General features: G+C 39.2%; 1 protein-coding gene across 1 annotated transcript; it reads left to right on the top strand.

Moving 5' to 3' along the window:
- The first annotated feature begins 4291 nt into the window (after window positions 1-4291).
- LOC141653624 (exosome complex component RRP41-like) lies at window positions 4292-10311 on the top strand. The gene is made up of 7 exons (XM_074461452.1): window positions 4292-4785; window positions 4867-4945; window positions 5138-5240; window positions 5342-5462; window positions 8007-8095; window positions 9327-9476; window positions 10039-10311. The coding sequence occupies exons 1-7, from the start codon at window positions 4659-4661 to the stop codon at window positions 10126-10128; spliced, it is 759 nt and encodes a 252-aa protein (XP_074317553.1). The 5' UTR covers window positions 4292-4658; the 3' UTR covers window positions 10129-10311.
- The last annotated feature ends 10960 nt before the right edge of the window (window positions 10312-21271 follow it).

Raw genomic sequence — 21271 nt, 5'->3', positions numbered from 1 at the left:
ACTTTCAAAATGTATTTTGGTTATTATAAAATTTTGTGTTTTGAATTTGATTGAAACTCGAAAAATCTAGTTTTTTTTGTTGGATTTAACTAATTTTTTGATTTATTAAGTATTGTTTCCTGTGTAATAATGGTAACATTTTGCAAAAAAAATAAAAATAAAAAAATGGTAACATATTGCACGAGACAAGTTATTTTTATATGAATGTCTAATTATTGATTTATTAGGTGTTGTCTTCTTAACAATAATGGTGACATTTTGGAACGTCAATGGTAACATATTATTGCAGAGACAATTTTTTTTTATATGAATGTCTATTCATTGATTTATTTTGTATAGTTTCCTTAGTAATAATGGTGACATTTTGCAACATCAATGGTAACATATTACACGGATTAGTCAAATTATATTGTTAGCTTTTAAATATAATTTGTCATGATTTGTATTAAAAGTAATATTAGTAACAAATAGTAACATATATTGCATATATATGATTTGCATAAATATTTGTATATTAAGATTTTGTTTCCATATTTGTGTGATTTGTTCCTTTGTTACAATTCATTAATACATGAATATTAGTGTATGTATTAATCAAGATATTATGTTACCTTATTTGTGCAATATGTCACCATTGTTGCTGCAAATAAAAGCTGGATTCAATCGAATGGTAACATATTGCATAAATAAGTTAACATTTTAGCATAAGTAGAATTTGTGTATAATTTATTTCCCTATTTGTCATAACTAAGTCAATATTTTACATTATTCAAATAAATTTGTGAATAATTTATTTTCCTATTTGTATAATTTGTTACCATTTCCTTGTCATATTTTTGAATATATAAGCTATGTGTTTTTGATAACTTATTTATTAGTTTCTTTGATTTTGATTTTTTTTACAGAAATTACTGTGCAACTCCATCCGTTCAAGGGGTTAAAAAAAGTTGAGGCTGGAGAAAACATCAAAGAAACGCAAATCACAACTCATCATCTGTTTGAAAAACCTATGGATAGAAAAATAAGAGAGTTGCAAGATTTGTAGTAAAGATGATAGTAAATAAAAATGAGATTAAGTTGGATTTAAAACCTGTAAAATATTTTATCATCATATATTTCGATTTAATGGACAAATATTGAATTGGAGTGAGAACATATTAAAGTAAAGTGGTAACCTATGCAAATGGTATCAAATATGCTGGCTTTGTAAAATATTGAACTGAATTTGTTGATGCGGAAATAGGTGACATTAAGTACTGAGATGGAAACATGTGAACTAAAATTTTGACATGTTGAATAAAATTGGTAACATATTAAACATAATGGTAACACATTTTGGAGTTTATAACAAATTTAACTTAAAGGGTACATACTGTATAAGTAAGTTTACATAATCAACCAATTAATTGTTTATAAGATTGAAATGTCAACGTATTCAATTGTGGTAATATGTTTTACTGAAATGGTTACAAGTTTTACTTAAATGGAATAAAATATTTTTTTTTTAACAATGTTGTACTAATGTGACAACATATTGAACTTTTTCAAACCTATTGGTTTGTAAAATATGTTGGTTTAAGATGTAAAACATGTTGGTTTATAAAATATAGAACTGAATTAGTAACATGTTAATCTTAAAGGTGACAATATGTTTTTGTGTCCATGTTCTAATAATTTGTTACCATTATTATCTCTAATTATTCAATAGAATAATTAATTATAAGTACATGGTAACATATCATACATAAATGATAACATGCGTTAATGACGTGATCACTTATTCAACTGTTAGGTGTTTGTTTTCATGTCTTACGAAATTGTGAACATTTATTTCTGAATTTATAGAGCAATTATTAATACATAAAATGTTACCAGTTTAGTTTAACAGTGTTATCTAGTTTTCTTTGACAACATTTCTCGCAAATATGTTACCATTTTCATGAACAACGTATTGTGTATATAAAAAAAAAAAAAAAAACAATACCCTTGCAAATGAACGCATTCATCACTAATAAAGCTATCATGTTGTCATTGATAAACTTAACAAAAACACAAAAATAATGAAAAATAATGAAATTATGTGAGAACCCATCTAAATAAGAGAAAGAGTATAAATATGTTTATGTGAAACCCTCAAAAGATTCAATTCCAAAATAAGTAGAATGGTCACATATTTAATAAAAGATACTACATGAATAAATTTGATGGGTCAGTTTTCTTCATACAATATGAATAACTACACACACAACCCATTATTTGTCAATAAAATAGACCCAAAAATTCTGAATAATCTATATAAACTTTTGTATAATGATAAGTTTTCTACTTTTTAGTTTGTAAAGAAGAAAAAATGCAAGATGGACTTAGGGGTCGTTTGGTTACCCATTCTAAAACACATGAATTACAATTCATGGGATTTGCAAAATGGGAGGGTTGTTTGTTTGCCCCAAATCACATGAATTGAAGTTCTATAGGAACTTCAATTCCTCCATGATGTGGGAAGTTGTTTACCTAGGCCCCCCTAGGTAAGTGTGAATTCCTGTGTAATTAACTTCCCACCTTCCAACCAAACATCATTCTTCCATTTCATGTGATTTACAAAATCATGGGAACTTTTATTTCCTTGGAACTTCAATTCCCTTAACGAACCAAACGACCCCTTATATGAGGAAAGATGAAAGAGAATAAATCTTAGCAGTTGAGAATTTTAATAGAGTAATAAAGAACAACAAAAATTTGTGATCTACAATTTTGATCTATTTCATCAAAGAAGAAATATTATCGTATAAAATTAAAGAACAAGTAACATTAAAAAATAAAAAATGGAGATTATTTACCTATCACAAGATATAAATAAATATGAAGGTTTCTTATTCAAATGGTTTTGGAGAAAAAATGGAGTACAGAAAAATGAGGAATTATAGTAGAACATTTGAAGAAGCAAAAAATAGAGAATTAGATATGAGAAATGTGAGTGATTATACTAGAAAGTGAATTTGGAAGGTTTGATTTGAACTCTCTCTTCTTCTGACTTCCTTAGGAAGATGAGGAAAAAAAATATCACCCTATTTATTTATTACTGACCTACGCTACTGCTACTACTAGACACAATGAATATAAAGTTAACATTGTTATATTTAAATGGGTTAATGGTATGCTAAATGGGTTAAACTTGACCCGCCTTATATTTCAGACGGATCCATCCGTCTGAAATAAGAATTTGTGCATTGATCCCAATATCAAACCTCATGAGAACAACTTGACTTTAGAATACGCCTTACTTGAATTGGAGCTTGCTACTCTTGTAAAAAAAACAAAAGTTGTTAGTTTCGCAATAGGTATACATATGGATGTTTTTAAAACATACGATGTATAAATATACCTGACTACCTGCTGATCATTTATACTATAAATTATACCCTTAAATGAGTATAATGCAAAATCTAATCCTGGGGCTGGGGTGTACAACCCGTGCAGCCGCACAGGGCTCCCAAATTTAGGGGCCCAATTTAGGATCCAGTTAACGTTTTACTCCCTAATATATTTTTATCATTGCGCTATAATATCAACACGTTATAGTGGTAGTAAACTAGTAATGTGTCGCTGTACTCCTTACCCGTGTTCGATTTCTCAGTGCTATTAATGAGTATAATGCAAAATACAGTCTGTGTTCGATTTCTCCGTGCTATTAATAAGTATAATGCAAAATCTAATCCTGGGGCTGGGATGTACAACCCGTGCAGCCGCACAGGACCCCCAAATTTAGGGGCCCAATTTAGGGCCCAGTTACGTTTTACTCCCTAATATATTTTTATCATTGCGCTTTATTATCAACACAATGGTAGCGTTATAGTGGTAGTAGTGTGTCGCTGTACTCCTTGCAATCTGTGTTCGATTTCTCAGTGCTGTTAATGAGGTTCGAACCCACCCCATCTTCATGAAAGAGTAAAGAGTTAACCAACATGGCAAAGGAACTTACTTATAAGATATTAAGGGAGCAAAATTTAATTTATCTTACATGCCTGTTGGGCCTCATTAGCTTCTTTTATCAAAATTTTTTGATATTTTTTTAAAAAATTGTCAACGTTGTTATATATTGGAGGCCCATTTTTTCAATTTCGCACAAGACTCCTATAATGTCAGGGACGGCCCTGGTATTCGTCCCCTAGTCTTACGGTGCAAAGAACTGATTAGAAGCGACAATTGGATTGTCCAACTAGAGCATTTTTACTGGAAGACAAATCGAGCAAGTGACTGGCTTACTAATCAAGGCGTTCTTTCCTTTACTGATAGTGTTAAATGCTGCTCCCCTAATCACTGGATCATTCTACAAGAGGACATTCAAGGGATTGGATCACTCATATTTTAGCTTCTTAGTTCGTTTTTTTAATTCAGGACTCGTCCCTCTACTGTACAAAAAAAAACCAAAAAGAAATTAAAATCTTAAACCCTCATAAGCGCATTTCTGAAACCCCTTTGATTCTACTCCCTTAACGCCGGAAACCCCAATTTTCCGGGCAGTTTAACGACACATATCGAGCTCATCGCAAAACAAAACCCTAATTTGAAATTCACCTTTGATTTCTGCTCTCGGTATTTGAATTTTTATCCAGCAAGTCACAATTTTTATTCAGTGATAGAAAGATAGAAAGAAATCGATGGCTACAAAGTTAGGGACAACATATTCCCCTTGTACCCAAAAGAAGAAACAACAAAACCCTAGTTTCAAAGATTTAGATGGAGTTCGAGCTGATGGTCGTGGCATTTACGAGTGTCGCCCTGCTTGTATGTCATTTCTTCTTTTAACTCACTTTATTCGGATGTTGGACTATGTTTATGTTAATTGCCCTTTTGTTTTGGTTTCAGTCTTAAGGACAACTGCTGTCAATGCCGCTGCTGGTTCTGCCTATGCTGAGTTTGGTAACACCAAAGTTATCGTCTCCGTGTGAGTATATCTTTTCTTTTTTATTACATATTTGCTACTCTAATGCTTGCAACTGAAATACTCCAAAATTCAACCAGTTTTCGCCTTTAACTGTGCTTATATTCTGACCGGATTATGTCGTAAGGCTTTCACATAGCAATACCCTTTTAAGTTTGTCATGTTTTATTTGTCATGATTTCGGTTACTGTTCAGATTTGGGCCTAGAGAAAGTAAGAAGGCAATGATGTACAGTGACACAGGCCGGTTGAATTGCAGCGTCAGCTATGCACCTTTTGCTACCCCTGTTCGAGGACAGGTCACATACTTTTTAGTATCAAATCCGTTGTTTATTTTCTCATGTTCAATCGTATTGCTAAGTTTGTAAGTCTGTTGAAGCCCCCCCTCTTCTCTCTTTAGGTTTCAGAACACAAAGAGTTTTCGTCTATGCTTCACAAATCTTTGGAGGGTTCGATAATAATGGAGTCCTTTCCCAAGACAACGGTTGATGTTTTTGCATTAGTTATTGAATCCGGTGGAAGTGAGTTGTTCAAATCTGTACTTTTGTGGTTTAACATTGTCTCAACTCTCAAGTTCCTTAACAATGCTTACAATTCTAGGAGTTTATTATTTTTCCTTGCAGTTCCTAGTAACCATCTTTGCTACGCTTTAAACACTTGAACTTCCCCAGATCCCCTATTAGCACAATTTTTACTAAGTTATTTCTGTATACAGCACGATATGAGATTTCTCGTGCTTGATGAGGGAATGGTGACGGAGAGGGCACAATGGAGGGCAATGATACATGTGGATTTTTAGTATTTGACGTTATTTGATATATTTAATGTTTTTTATTTAATTTTTAAAATTTATTTGTTTCTTTTCGGATTTATCACACCTTTTTACCAACAACTTGCTTATATATTAATACTTGGTTCACTTTTAAGGTAATCCGGACCCTTAAGTTTTAATCTTTATTCTCGATTTAAATTCTAAGTTTTTATAAAAGAAATCCGGACTTCGATTTTAAAACCTATAAGTTTACTTGGCTTTCGTATTATGTTTCACTCCCCTTTTGTTTTTCACTTTTTCTTTTCTGTTTTTCGCATTTCTGAGGTGTGCGTTCACCCATGGACGGTTCTAAAGGATGATTCATGTCAGCCGACCCCAAATCATTTTGGGATTAAGGCTCTGATGTTGTTGTATTTTTGTATACTTGCATTGTCACACTGCCTTTTTTCTTAGGAACCTATAAATCAAGGGTAGACAAGACGGAGAAGGGGAGGGAGGTGAGTTGGGAATAGTGGTGGGTCTGTCGTCGTTGCGTGGTAGGGGTGTTGGAGGAGAATCTTTTTTTTTTTGGTTGAAATAGTTGGTTAGATAAATACTGGCGTGATGGTCATTGACATGAGATTGATACCATGGGTATCTGATTATAAAAGAAAAAACTATGAAAGAAACCTATATGAAATATAGTAAATGAAATGTTTTTATATTTATTTGATTAAATCTTTATTCACATGATTTTAAAATATTAAAAATTATTATTTTAAATATTGAATTTTTGATTTCTTTTAGCTTTAATTGAGTTCAACCTCATTCACCCACAAGAAACAAACGGAAGGTATGAGGAATCAAGTTCCAACCCCATACCAGCCGGGGATGATTCCTGAACAAACCCATACCCAAACACCCGCTTAACTAATGTTTATGTCTGCCTATAAAAACGTTTGCATGAGGGACTTGGATGAGCTTTTATCTGTGTACTTTGTTTTCCAACATCTTTTATTCATTGATACCCCGGAGGTCATGGGTGACACTGACACATTTACTTGACACGTCCTTCTCGCTCTGCTCTTTGTTTCTTGACCTCTGTAAGAATTCGATATGGGCCTAACCATACCCCAAAGGAGAGAGGGTGTCCACTTCATAAGGCCAAGGGAACTCCATCTTTTCTAAAATCAATCGGGAGTAGGAGGAGAACCCCTAGGCCTTATAAAGTGAGCAACTCTCTACTCCACCACCAATTTGGGACGTCACACACTCCCCTTCACATGTGAAGCCCACTTAACAAACCCACGACAACACCATGGGAGCGCGCTGGAGCAGGAGCAGGAACCCAGACTCAGAATCTTCTAAAGAGAGGGTCAGAGGGCCCTCTTCCAGTGGCACTAGAGCTCAGTTAGATTTATGGAAACCCAGGCTCTCATATTATGTTAGAATTCGAAATGGGCCTGACCATACCCGGAAAGTAGAGAGGGGGCCCACTTCACAAACCCTAGGCAACCCCATCTTTCCTAAAACCAATCGGGAGTTTGAGAACCCCTAGGCCTTATATAGTTATATAGTGAGCAACTCTCTACTCCACCACCAATGTGGGGCTTCACATTTGGGTTTCTTACATTCCAACAACCTCCTTTCTTCTTTAAGTTGATTTTATATCTGGACGTAGGAACTTAGAGTCTTAGTTTAAATGGACGTAGGAACTTAGAGTCTTAGTTTAAAAAAGCGCGTGCCTAGACGCAAGGCGCAGTGAGGCGCCAACTAGATCGCATCAGAATGTCTGAGGTGCATGGAATACAAAAGGTGCACCTAAGGCGCATGAGGCACCTTCAAGGCGCACAAGACGCAACTAGTGAGGCGCACCCAAGGCGCACTCGAGGCGCATTAGTGTGCAATTCCATATTTTTTTCAAGTCTTTTATTTTACCCTTCTTTTCTCCCCCCTTATCCTTAATATTCGCTTTTAAATACGTGTTAGCCCTTTTAAAACAAAAAAGGGACTATTCTCGCACAAAATTTGATTGTGAAATATGGATGTTCGTTTGAAAAATCAGTGCGCCTCGTGCCCAAAAGGCGTGCGCCTTCGCCTTGCGCCTGAGCCCCTTGAGACCCCATCGCCACAGTGCGCCTCGCACCTTCTCAAACTAAGCTTAGAGTGCATTTGAAGATTCAAAGATCAGGGATTAGTGAAGGCAGCTGAGACAATATGGGGAATAAATTGTCATGTTGGATGTTTTTGTCTCTTTGCATAAGTCTATTGCCGCCCCTTTGTCTGATTTTAGTTATTCACTTTATCGCCGCAGGTGATCTTCCGGTTATTATATCATGTGCCAGTCTTGCTCTAGCTGATGCTGGGATCATGTTGTATGATCTGGTTACTGCAGTTTCTATGGTTTGTCTCTGTACCACTGTTTTTTATTGTCTCATTCATTACCTCTTTAGATTGTGAGAAGAAAAATATAAAATCATTTGTCCTTAACATCTGAAAATCATCTACTTTTCCATAATGCTGATCTTACAAAGGAGTCTTAATGTTTGAGACATGTAAATGGGATACTTAAGTGCGATCAAGGGATGGAGAATATCCTTGTCCAAGTCTTCTCTCAAATTTAGATTTTAGATACTGTATTCTCACTTTTTTTTTCCTTGGGTTTTGAGCATCAGTGTACTGCTATGTCGAAGGCTTCAAAATTTAGGGAACCTCAAGTGTAAAAGTATATAGCATTGGAGCTTTAGTTTATTATTTTTGTGTTCTTAATGTCGTATTGAAACTAAAGTTAGTATATATTTGTAATAGAAGATAATGAGAGCACTCGTGATATCCATGATAAAGATGTATTATTCAACTAATTGTGGATTTCTGTTTGGATACTAGTGCAGGAAACAGCTAGTTAAAAAAGTACTTGTTGAGTTGTTGTACAATAAACTTTATTTTTCCTCTCGTGTTTTCTTTGCTGAAGTTTTTGTTTGGTAATATTTAATTTTCTAGAGACAAGAGACTTGTTTCAGTCTGTGAACTGTAATTTATTTATGTCTCAGTCTCAACCTGCAATTTTAGCTCTCTTTACCGTTACAGCTTAGTAGCGTGCATCCTGCTTAGTAGATCTATTTAATTTTTTGTCTTTGACTCTCGCTGCTGGTTTTTTTTGGCTCTGTTGATTTCAGTTATCAAGGTTCACCTGGACACCTACTTATGTTTCGTCTCTCTTATCTGTCTTTGGTAAACTTGATATATTATGAATGGTTTAGGCAATATGCCAAGGCTAGCTGTAAGCCATTGGTGGTCGTTTAAAGGAGATGTTTCAGTATTCGTGAGCACTTATTATGTAAAATGTTACGAGGACCGCTATGAGGCTAGACGGGATGAGAACTATGTTTGCTCTCTTGGTTACATCCTTCAGATTTCTTCTTGCCGTTTTTTTATCTATGCCTGTTTGAAGACTTCAGTTTTCTTATATTTAGTTTTTTTTTATCCTTTAGCTAATACTTGTATCTAGTTATTCCTGTTGGTAAGGACTGGGAAAGATTTTTCTGGTCTCTCAGGTAGCTGGCTGCAGTATTTGATAATTTCATATACGCCATTGCATTTCCCTTTTGATAGTGTTTTTTTATCGCATTTGTAGTCTTCCCTTGGCACCAACTTGATCATTGATCCTCTGCTGGAGGAGGAAAGCTGCCAAGATGGGAGTTTAACGCTTACCTATATGCCTTCTCGTTCCGAGGTCACCCAGTTGACTATAACTGGAGAGTGGACTACCTCAAAAGTTCACGAGGTAAGCCACCTGCCCTTATCATCAGTCTCCTTTTTATTTTCCAATGCAGTTACTTTCCCTTCTCTGAGTCTCACCTGCTAATTCAATAATAGTTGACTAGATGCAAAATTGTCTTGCTTTTTACCTCTGTTTTTGTCCTAAATTTTTGAAGACATTTCTCCTAAGTTAACGACTGCTAGATCCTGAAATATTTGAAGACATTCTTCTTTTTCTTTGCATGCTTAATTGCTCGTTTGATTCTTCATTTCAAACTGCCTTTCATAGTTGATCTGATTTGCATACCATTCCAGTTACCTGATATAAACCCCCATGAATTGAGATGGTTTGCAAATTATATAAAGGAAGAATTCATGAATCCTCATTTAGAATGGAAACAAAAATTCACTATTTTTGGATACTAAAGTTTCTAGGTCTCCTATATTATGAACATTCAGTTGATAGAATTTTTTGAGTTTGTGTTTCCAATACGTGGGTTAGGCTACACCCGAGTATTTGACTGCCAACTTCACTATAATCGAGAGCCTTTTGGAGTTGGACACTAAGTTTTAACATATGAAAACAGGGAATGAAGGTGTGCCTTGATGCCTGCAAAAAGCTAGGGGAGATCATGAGATTGTGCCTCAAGGAAGCTGCTTCGACTTCAGATGACTAATTTGTTCCTTTTTGTAACGAGTCCCTCATTTTTGCCCAGCAATCCTAGTATATACTACGGCAAACATGGATTTATTTTATGTAGTAACTAGTGACATCGTTTTGAGGTGCTCTTAATGTAAGTTCATTCCCATGTTACAAGATCAACTACAATTCACCTAAGCGTTTGAGTCCCTGACTTTCATATCTTAAGTTTGTTATAGAAACCTTGAGCATTTTTCACAAACATGTAAATTGCAATTAAACAAAACTAGGAGATTATTGACCTTGTTTGTGGGTTGATGATGAGACGCCGGACAGTGGTGAAGAAAGAAGATGCTGAACCGGGGAGTTTTATTGGAGGGATTACGATTGAGGCAGTAGATGTCGATGGAATTATGAGACTGTCAATTGGATTTGTGAGTGGAATTTTTTGCTTTTCGTTTGGGACGAATGAGGTATAGTCACTCTTTGTAGAAATTAGATAGGGTTTTCTAACAAACTTACGGGGCGTTTGGTTCGGGAAAGGGAAAAAGAATGAAATTAAGAAAGGGAAATAAGGGGAATAGAAAGGGATCACCTCTAATATACCTTATTGTTTGGTTTGTTTCAAAGGAATAGAATGAATAAACACCCACCACCCCCTTATTATACTCCACCACCACCACCACCACCACCACCAATGACTAAGACCGTCTCGCCTATCACCTTCAACAACCGTCGGGCGCCAGCGCATTGCTATTATTGCCGGAAATTCCCCTGCCCCACCACAGTACTCAACCCGCCCCGCATTTCAAACCTTTCGCACGGTGGGTGGAGTCTATGACAGGGGTTTCGACTGATAGTGAGGGGTTGTGGGGCATGAGTGGCGTCGATGTAGGTGGTCTGAAGATGTCTCCGAGGTGTTGCCTTTCACACGGTGGTGGTAACAATAGTTAAAAGGTGGTAACGGGCGGTGCTGGTGGTCGTAGGGCTTGCGGCGGTGGTGGTGGTGGTGTTAGGTTTAGAGACGGTGGCGATATGGTGGTTGTGATGGTGGTGGTGGCGGCAAGCGTGGTGGTGGTTGCAAGTGATAGTGGTTGATGATAAGTGAGGTGGTTGAGGGAATGAGGGGTAATGAAATCTCATTCATTAGAGGGGTGAGGGGTAAGGAGGTGGAGTTATATGGGGGTAAGAGAGGGGTAAAGGGAATGGTTGAAAAAGGCAAACAAACTCCAACAAAGGAAATCATTTGCTTTAATTCCCTTTCCCTTTCTTGAATACCCCTAACCAAACACCCTCTTAATCCTCTGAGTTCCTTCGAATTGTTTAAAACATATCCCCTTTCTAGTTTCTATCTATATCTATTCTATTCTTTCTATATAAAAATATAAACCCATCTACAATAGGTGAGTACCATTACAATCAAATAGATGCACTGGAAACCATGACTTTCTTAGACAAAAATATAAAAATATAATAGAGGAACCACTACACATCAATTTGTACACGTGTCGATTCCTCATCAAAAAATTTCCCGCCTAACGCTAACCCTAAAAATATATTTCCGAATAATTTGTTCAGTCGTCATTATACCTCCTGTTGTATACTGCTATTATACAACCAATGATACTTTAGTATTTTTCCCCTTATAATTGTTTTAACCTACAAAATAAATTCAACGTAACTATCCTCATCTCTCTAACTTCTCTCCTTATTTTTCTAACTGCTTCTCCAATTACTCAATCATCTTCTCCCTCAATATCATTTTTTTAACTATTTTAATTCTCTCTCTAAAAAAATTCCAACGATTTAATCAATAATTACAACATGTGCAGTTAATAGACTATACCTCATGTTGTACACTGCTATTATACAACCAAGGATACTTTATTCTTTTTCCCCTTATAATTGTTTTAACCTACAAAATAAATTTAACGTAACTCTCCTCCTCTCTCTAACTTCTCCAGTTAATAGACTATACCTCCTGTTGTACAGTGCTATTATACAACCAAGGATACTTTAGTCTTTTTTCCCTTATAATTGTTTTAACCTACAAAATAAATTCAACGTAACTCTCCTCTCTCTAACTTCTCTCCTTATTTTCTTCTCCAATTACTCAATCATCTTCTCCCCCGATATCGTTTTTTTAACTATTTTAATTCTCTCTCTAAAAAAATTCAACGATTTAATCAATAATTACAACCTGTGCTGAACAAAGCTTTTAAGGCGGAAGATACATCAAATTTACGCGATTCTAGAACTTTATGCGGTAAATTTCTTATAAAGCTCATAAAATTTATTCTCTAATCTTTACGTTTTCTGAAACGCTGAAACTATTACATAAGTTATGATTTTTTTTTCGTAAAACGGATTCCAAAAATCACAATTCATAGTCAATCCACAAAGTCAAGTTTGTTAAACTTAGATTTATTAATAACTCACAAAATTGAAACTAGATACATAGGAAATTTCTTACAGAGCTTGTAAAGTTTCTTAGAGAGCTCGTAAAGTTTCTTACATAGCTCGGAAAATTTAATTTCTTAGAGAGCTCGTAAAGTTTCTTAGAGAGCTCGTAAAGTTTCTTACATAGCTCGGAAAAGTTACTCGCAAGCTCAGAATATATCTTAAAAAAACTCGAAACCTTTGCTTGTAAACTAAAAAAAATACAAGGCTAAAAAAATTACAGCTCAAGAAATTTACTCGAAAGCACAGAATGAATCATACAAAACTCGAAATCTCAATATATATGCCCAGAAAATACATGTCAATATACAAATTGATGTCGAAATTTACCTCAAAATAATGTTATGAGCATTTTTTCTTTCTTGATGGCATCATCAATTTGGTATATTTTTTCATTATAGAACTAGTTTTTGTACCCGTGCAAAAGCACGAGCCCTTTTAAATATTAAGGTGAAATTTTTTATTACAATTAATCTTTTAATATTCAAAAGTAGTCTTTAAATTTTTAGGAACAAAGAAATTATCATAAATAATCTATACTATCTAGTTAAAAGAATGTCCTATGAGTACTTATATTTATATATTTGGTAATTTGACACAATTAACATAACATATGAAATAATAGAATTATGTGACAGGGCAGTCGTATACCTATCAAAAATAACCAACTGCCTCTAACTAATATAGCTAGGGAAGTCGGGTCGATCTCCACAGGGAGATGGGAAAATGTCAGCTTTGCCTAAGTTCGTCACGGTAACCAAATTGGGGGGTTGTATTTGATTGTTTTAAACTAAAAAGACTAACAAAGAGAGGAAAAGCAAGTGAATAAAGATTAAGCAAAAAATGGAGAAAACAGCTAAGACAGTCGGTTCACCATGATCATTCAGTCAAGCAACCTAAATCTCAGGTCAATGCAAGTATGGTCTGAGGAGCAGTGAATATCTCCTTCCGGTCTCAATTCGCCCTAAAGCACAAATGGCTTAGCTTCCGCCCTCACTACAGTGCCCTAATGTTCGCTACAAGTCTCGCCCTTTCCAACCTTCCGGTCTAGGTCAAGGTTTACTAAGATAAAATGACTAATTGCGTCGACTCAATTAGACAGAAACAGTTAAATGCAGCGATTAACAACAGAGACCACACAAGCACAAGACCTAAGATGGCAATAACTATTCCTTCATAATCATGGATTCCCTAGTCTTAGCAAGGGGGAATTAGCTACACATTACTATCGAATCAACAATAATACTATGTAGATAACAAGAATTAAACATAATAATGAGAAAATGAAGAATCAAACAAACAGTAATAAAAGCAATAAGAGAAAGATAGAAACAAAATGATAATTGTGATTAAGAAATAAAAGGAGGAATAATACCGATTACAAATCCGAATCCGAGTAGAAAAGAGTAGAAGAAGAGTAAAATGAAAGAAGCAGTGCAAAAGATAAATGTAGAAGTGAATGAATCAGGAAGAGTTACGCAGTCTACTGTCTTTTGTAGCATACGAAATCTCCCCCTTAAACCTAATCCATAGCCTAATTACAAAAGCCCATACGAAATTAGGCTGAAAAACTCTACTACAGGCCAAACCACTCGATCGAGTGGAAATAAATCACCCGATCGAGCAACTAAGCGACAAACCCTTCGATCGAGTGGAAATAAACCACTCGATCGAGTAACTCCTTGTTTTGCCTCCTCGATCGAGTACTATAACTACTCGATCGTGTAATCTTCTTTATGTAAAGCATTCGATCGACTGGAAAAGTAGTCGATCGAGCTATTTCAGCACGATTAGGCACTAAGACACCTTCCGAAACCAGCTCACGCGTCTTCAAGTGACAGATTTCAAGCTCCGGTTCCTTGTTCTCCATAAATGCATGCAAATGGGACGAGTTTAGGCTTGATTTATCTTCTCTTTGGTCTATTCCTGCAATTTATACAAAACAAACCAAAGTAGACTATTCGGGGGTATTTGTAGCTAGATGTCACGTAAATAGTACAGAAATGCGTGTAAAAATGAGGTAAAAACCTTATATAAAATACACGCATCAAATCTCCCCAAACCAAACCTTTGCTTGTCCCCAAGCAAACTATGAATACAACTAAGAATAAAAAGTGGAACGGGACCAACGTATCAACTACAAGTCACCCACCAAAACAAGTTTAATGCAACAACTAACAAAGTGGCAAATGATAAGTGCAAACGAATTAAATCAATGTTTCAAACTTACTGAACCGTCGACCTTGCAAGACTCAAAAGTATCGGACTCTCACGGGTCGCTCATCACTCAAATTTGGGCACGAGGTGAGTATATATGTGTGAAAGATAGAAAGAAGTAAAGACACTCATCTAACTCGACCTATAAGAACATGCATGCAATTAACATGAATAAAGTCTCTACAACCATACATACGCATTCCAACCATACTAATGACCAAGACACATGCCGAGGACTTACATTTGGGTAAGTGAGGTAATGGGTAAGAAGAGGCTAAGATGAATTTGGATATGTGGAGTTTATAGCCAGGCTAGCAACAACGAATCCAAATATTGAACTGTATCCCAACTTCATACTCAATATAACAAAACAAAACGGTGCAAATTCAATGCACTCAACTCACAATACGCCATAAACTTGTCAACTCCCCATAAAATATAAGTAAAACATGGGAGTGAAAATCATCCATACAATTTTCCATTTTTTCGCACATGATTTTTTCTTTTTCTTTTTCGTATTTCCAATCTTTTTCTTTTCATTTTTTTTTCTTTTCATTCTCATTCATCATTTTTTTCTTTTCACTCCCTTCTATTCTTCCACCAACTTCTGAAATCAGATAAAAATAACCAAACTGCAGTAAAACATTCCAGACAGCTACGCATCACTAGCTCGGCTAGGGTAGGAAAAATTATAGATTGTAGCTAATAGGACAAAAAGGGCAATTTGGCTATGTGGGGCTCATGGGTAGAATGAAATAAAAGGGAACTGCCTCTCCTAACATGTGTCACCATCCACAGACCGAATGCATATAGGTATTAAGAAGACTAGACTCATGCTTATGCAAATTGATGTTACATGCCTTACAGAGAGTACTACTCACATCCTAAATGAAACCGGTTGTTTGGGCTAAAATTAGCACAACAAAGGAGGCCCACTTAATAAAATAAAAGCTATGGAAGAAGTGATAAGGAGGAAGGAAGCCCGCGGTTGGGGGAAGGGGAAACGGGCTCAAGGGAGATCAGGAGCCCATCATAGAAGACGTCCGGATTAAGGAAATAGGAGTTAGGGAGAAGTTAGGGAGATCAGGGAGAATTGGGAAAGGCGGCCAAGTATGGAAAGAGTTCTTATGGAAATTATATTTCCTTTCCATATTCGAAGTAGGACATATCTAGGGTTCTTACCCTATAAATAGCCAAGAAAGCAAATCAAGAAGGGGATTCATTCATTCAACACACCCGTATTCACACATCCACATTCAAGATCACACCTCGAAATATTATACTCAAATATACGTTCGTCCAAGATCTTGCAGGCCTGACGCCTAGGGCCAGCAGGATTAGCTTTGTGCCACAATTGTAATCATCCTCCTATTCATATAGTGCAATACTTGGGAGGGTACCGTCCCTCTCGCGGTTGTTCCCACATTGGGTTTTCCGCGTCACCAAATCTTACGTGTCAATTTACATTACGCGCTTTATTTTTCTATTTACTTATTGACATACGAACGATCATACAATCAACCAACGAGTAAGACTACATTGACCCTAATTAATCGACTTGGGTAAAAAAACCTAAACAGTTTGGCGCCCACCGTGGGGCATTGTGGTCATCAATCGTTGATATTCTAGGTACACAATGGATAAGCAAGCATCTGAAGCCGTGTCAGGGAGCAGGCAACCATCGCCACCGCCACCATCTACTCAAAATCCAACATCAACAGTGGCCACGCAGGCTCCCGGACACACCTCAAGAATCATACCGACAACAAAAACCTCTTTACCTCCTAGGAGTCTGCTGTCGTGGCCCAAGCCAGGTCAGATAAGGGAACAACAAGTACAGGCGTCACTCCGCCACCTAGTCCCACACAAATCTTGCTCACTGGCGTAGAAAATCTTCAGAAAGCTATGGAAAACATGAGAGAAGACCAGAGGAAAGCTGAAGCTGAAGCAAGAAAGAGGGACAGAGAGCTCTGGGCACAGATAGACATCCTGAAACAGCAGTCTGTCACCCCAGCAAGCAGGACAGACGTGGGAAGGCCTACACTAGTAGATCCGACGCGGGGCATCGGCGGCGAGGAATCCACTTCGGCAGTGCCGGTTGAATTATTAACAAGATTGGATCTGTCCACGATACCATCAGATGGAAGGATAACCCCACAAGGGTTGGGATACCTCACGCTGGGTAACTGGCCGGCGGCCAGCAGTATGGAAGCACGAGCAGGTGGCATCCCTGTCAGCAGCCCCACAACGATCGATCAGACGCCTGGAGCAGGATCTGAGTCAAACCAACAAATGGATTGGCGGCGGGGGACAAATACAACAACTCCTCTAGCAAATGAACGCATCGTAACCATCAAGAGCTCGGATCGGAGGCATTATAATGAACCAAAGAAAAAAGACAAAGCGGACCCAGATTCACAAAGATCACAAATCAAGCGGATTGAGTTAAAAGAAATACGAGCGGGTCCCGGGGTTGCCACCCCCACTCGAAAGCAAGCGACTCTGACGGCTACGCCGACTCACCATTCATGGACACCATATCCATCACAACAATGCCAAAGGGATTCACAAATCCAAATATGCCTTTCTTCGATGGCACGGCAGATCCCTTTGATCATATAAGCCATTACTGTTGGAATATGTGTCCTCCGACACTAATGCGATCACAACTGTTGATCATGATGATCACATGTTTAAGTCTCATTTTAAAGATTACAATTGGGAAGTAATATTTTACTGTCAACTGGTCCACACATATCGGTAATGATTGGCTGACTAGAGTTTGACATTACTGTCGTGAGACGGTGGTGACCAGTTGATCCCCTTAGGTCATACCTAAAGGGTAACACTCTTAATTGATCATTTAATTGATCGTATAACGTTACGAGTCAATTAAATTACTTAAAATTGACGGACGATTTTGGAAGTAATATTTACGTGTCTTATTGAAATTTGATTAAATAAGATACGGTCTGAGTAATCGAATTGTTTCATTACTTAGATGAAATTATTATTTAAAGAAACTGTTCCGGGTGTAATTCCAGAGCAGATTTGTTACCACGTAAGCTTGTAGAATGATGGCTTTGCTTGACTCTTCCTTTCGGCCTCTCCTGAAACAATGAACAGAGGGCTCGGCTTGGTACCGAGCGAACTCACTCCGACGGTCAAGTCAGTAAACTTAAAGGGGATTAAGTTGTGTGTTACTTGGCACAAAGTATATTGTAGAGAGATAAGGGAGTTTATACCAGATTAGTGTGTTTAACTGATTATTTGCGGATCCTTTCCTCAATGAGGGTTGAGGAGTATTTATAGACTTTCACCTTTTGTCACGTAGTGGCCAAGTGGCCAAGTGGCTAGCAGGTGGAAAGACTGTTCTACCCTCGGCCGGGGGACCCATGGCAGGCCGGCGGGCCCTGTTGACTCCATGCCGAGGGGTCTTGGATGTGAGTACGCGGATGTGTATCCCGGCTGGCTAGTTGCCTAGCCGAGACCCAGTGACAGCCGATTTGCGTCGGTTAGGGTCGTCCAAGGTGTTGACTTGCAGTGGATATCTTTGACCTTGCTCAATATGTTGACTCGGTCGTGGTGTGCGAGAATATGCCCCATCAATTTGCCCCCAGCGTAGTCTATGCCGTGGTATGGACCTTCGATGAGTGTTGAGCGTATTCTGCGCAAGTAAAAATTTCCGCCCCGGCTTCTTCTTCCTCGGCTTGGTTCTCGCTTAGGCCGTCTCAGTATCCCCCTCCACATGGATGTGTAAAGGGCATCAAATGTGGAAAAGAAAATGGCTCGGCCGAGACCGAGGTTGTGAGTGCCGTGTGCTTTTGATTGCCCCACCGGTCTTTGCCAAGCTCGGTTGAACCGCTGGCCGTTTGGCAAGTAGATACCAAGGGTTGTTTTGAAGAAGATACGTCGATTGGCATTCTGTCAAGGAGCGTGTTGAAGAAGTTTTGTAACTGTTTGTCGATTGACATTCCATGGCTGCATGCTTGACACGTGGCTCGGCGTTGATTGGTTGACGCTTCATGGGCTTTGCCCTGATTGGTCGGATTGAGTGGGCTTTGCTCTATAAATAGGGCAGTTACCCCCTCATTTTGGCCTTCCAAATTTCATTTTCTCAAAATTTCCTCTCGTTTCGTTTTCTTTCGCAGAGTTCCTTTCTCTTTCTAATTTCTCGAAGCGTTACTCGGTGTAACATTTCCTTCCAAGGTAATCAAACAAATTCTTCAATCTTTTTCTTGTTAAATATTCGTTGTCATGTCTTCTGCTGATGCCGGACCTAGTAATCCTGCGCCGGGGGGTTCCCCGTCGCGCCTTGATGAAGAGGAGGCACTGGCCGCCATCCCGATAAGGTCCGGGGGCCCTAGGTCTCCTTCTCCTGAGGTTGACGATCAGTATTTGGAGGATTTCTCGGATGATGATGATGGTGATGATGACGGTGATGATGTTGATGATGATGGTGATGATGAGGAAAGGACTCATTCCGATGAGGAGAGGCCGCATCTCCTGGATCACGGCGACGCCTGTAAGATCGGCCCTGATCGTGCTTGGACCAACAAGTTCGCCAGTTGTTCTGGTTCTGAACTTTTCGAACATCATTTCTCCTTCGGCAGGGAGTATAGGATTGTTATTCCTAAAGAGGGTCAGGCCGTCTGTTGCCCTCCCCCGGGTTGTATCGGCGTATACATGAGACACCTGGAGTATGGGCTCCGGTTTCCTCTGAATGCATACGTTGCTGTCATAATTAAAGCAATGAACGTCGCTGTGGCACAGCTGCATCCGTTGGCCATTAGGACGATTGTTGGCTTTGTGTGGCTATGCCAGTTTAAGGGGGAGGCCCCAACGGTGAACCTATTCCGCCGGCTTCATCACCTTCGACTGAATGTCCAAGGTGGCAAGGGGTGGTATAGCATACAGACCGAGCCAGGTTATATCACCGTCTCTAAGCTTACTTCCTGCAAGGACTGGAAGGCACGGTGGGTATATGTTGAGGTTCCAGGGGATTATCCACTGCCCCGGTCCTTCCAAAGCCGCGTCAATTTGCGGTGTGAGAGTCGGGGGGAGCGTGAGAAATATGTCTCCCGGAGTAAGCTTAAGATGGATGCCTTTAGGGTCCATCTCAATGAGGACGAAAGGCGGGCGATGAAGCTGTTTGAGGCTGAGAAGGATGGGACGCCGAAGGGATGGATGCCCCCGACGCAGATCATTCTTCGAGATGAGCCTCTCACCACGTCGGCCTCATACCGGCCCTCGAACAGGGTGAGTGGGGTCGGTGTGAGGCCCATCTCTGCTTTTAATGTTTCTGTTTTTGAACCTTGATTTATTTCTTTTACTTAACTCTTGCTTCGTTTCTTTTACAAACCGTTTTGGCCCGGATCTGTCTGCGGATATCCTCAAGAGGATGGGACTTGACAAGGACAAGAAAGTTGTTGAGTTGCATCCGAAGGCCGAGACACGTGATCGCAGACCGGCGCCAAACGACCTCATGGATCAACAATTGAAGGCCCTAGATGTGACGGCGGCCCAGGCGAAGGTTGCCAGTAAAGTGCCGCGCCGTAAACCAAAGGCAATATCTATGGCGGCGACGGCGTCAACTACGGCTCCGGCTCCGTCTTCGATCCCTGTGGTCCAAAAGGAGAAGGTGGTGGTCGTCGACATTACCGATGAGGAGGTCACCGTTGCCGAGGAATCTCCTCTTTTACGTAAGAGGAAAGAGACAGCGTCTGCTGCTGCCGCTGCTACTGCTACCGAGGCCGGCAAAGAAATGGGTCCTCCAACCAAGAAGGCCAAGCCTGGTACAGATCTAACCTGTGGCTCAGATTTAGCTGGTTCATTAGGCGTTCCTGATGACAGGCTCTCTGGCATGTCAATGAACGTTGACATGGATGCTTTGTCCGAATTTTTTGTAGATCAACCGCCGCCGTCTACCGGTCCTACTGAACGGCGTATTGAGAAGCGACCTGCGCAGAAGGGTGATAAAGATGCCGCCGTCGTCTCCTCCTCCCGAAGCCTTCCCCGCCCGCATTAGGAAGATCTTTGGCGAAGTGGGCTGATATGGCCAGTGCTCATATTATGGAGCAAGAAAAGGTCATGGCCGAAGCTGCCCCACAGCTTGAGCGGCTCAGGCTTGAGTTCGCTGCTGCGAAGAAGGAAGCCGAGAGGGCCAAGGTCGAGGCTGAAAAGGCTGTCCTTGATGAGCGAAAACTTAGGGAGGACGCTGAAAAGGCGGTCCTTGCTAAGAGAGCCAAGGTTGAGGCTGCGGAGGCTGATGCCGCTAAGCTGCTGGAGGAGCGTGACAAGCTTCAGGCTGCCTTCGACTTCACTGTCAAGAAGAGGGAGGAATGGAAGTCCCTGTATACGGCCCAGGCGAAGGCGCATCGGAACACGAGGGCTATCATCGCCCAGAGGGAGTTGGACATTGAGATGCTCCAAAGCGTCGTCCTCCCTAACATGTGCGCCCAATACCGGGACCTGGCCGAAGAAGCCGCCAGGGAAGTGATCGG

Source organism: Silene latifolia, chromosome 4, assembly GCF_048544455.1.
Source record: "Silene latifolia isolate original U9 population chromosome 4, ASM4854445v1, whole genome shotgun sequence".
NCBI classification, from domain to species: domain Eukaryota; kingdom Viridiplantae; phylum Streptophyta; class Magnoliopsida; order Caryophyllales; family Caryophyllaceae; genus Silene; species Silene latifolia.
The sequence above is the reverse complement of the archived record's forward strand: the minus strand, read 5'-3'. Positions and strand labels throughout refer to the sequence as shown.

Excerpts from the sequence above, each read along its gene's own strand:
- LOC141653624 (XM_074461452.1), top strand. The coding sequence starts at position 4,659 with ATGGCTACAAAGTTAGGGACAACATATTCCCCTTGTACCCAAAAGAAG. Across the intron at positions 4,946-5,137 it reads ACCAAAGTTATCGTCTCCGT|ATTTGGGCCTAGAGAAAGTA; the intron begins GTGAGTATATCT and ends GTTACTGTTCAG. Across the intron at positions 9,477-10,038 it reads CTACCTCAAAAGTTCACGAG|GGAATGAAGGTGTGCCTTGA; the intron begins GTAAGCCACCTG and ends ATATGAAAACAG.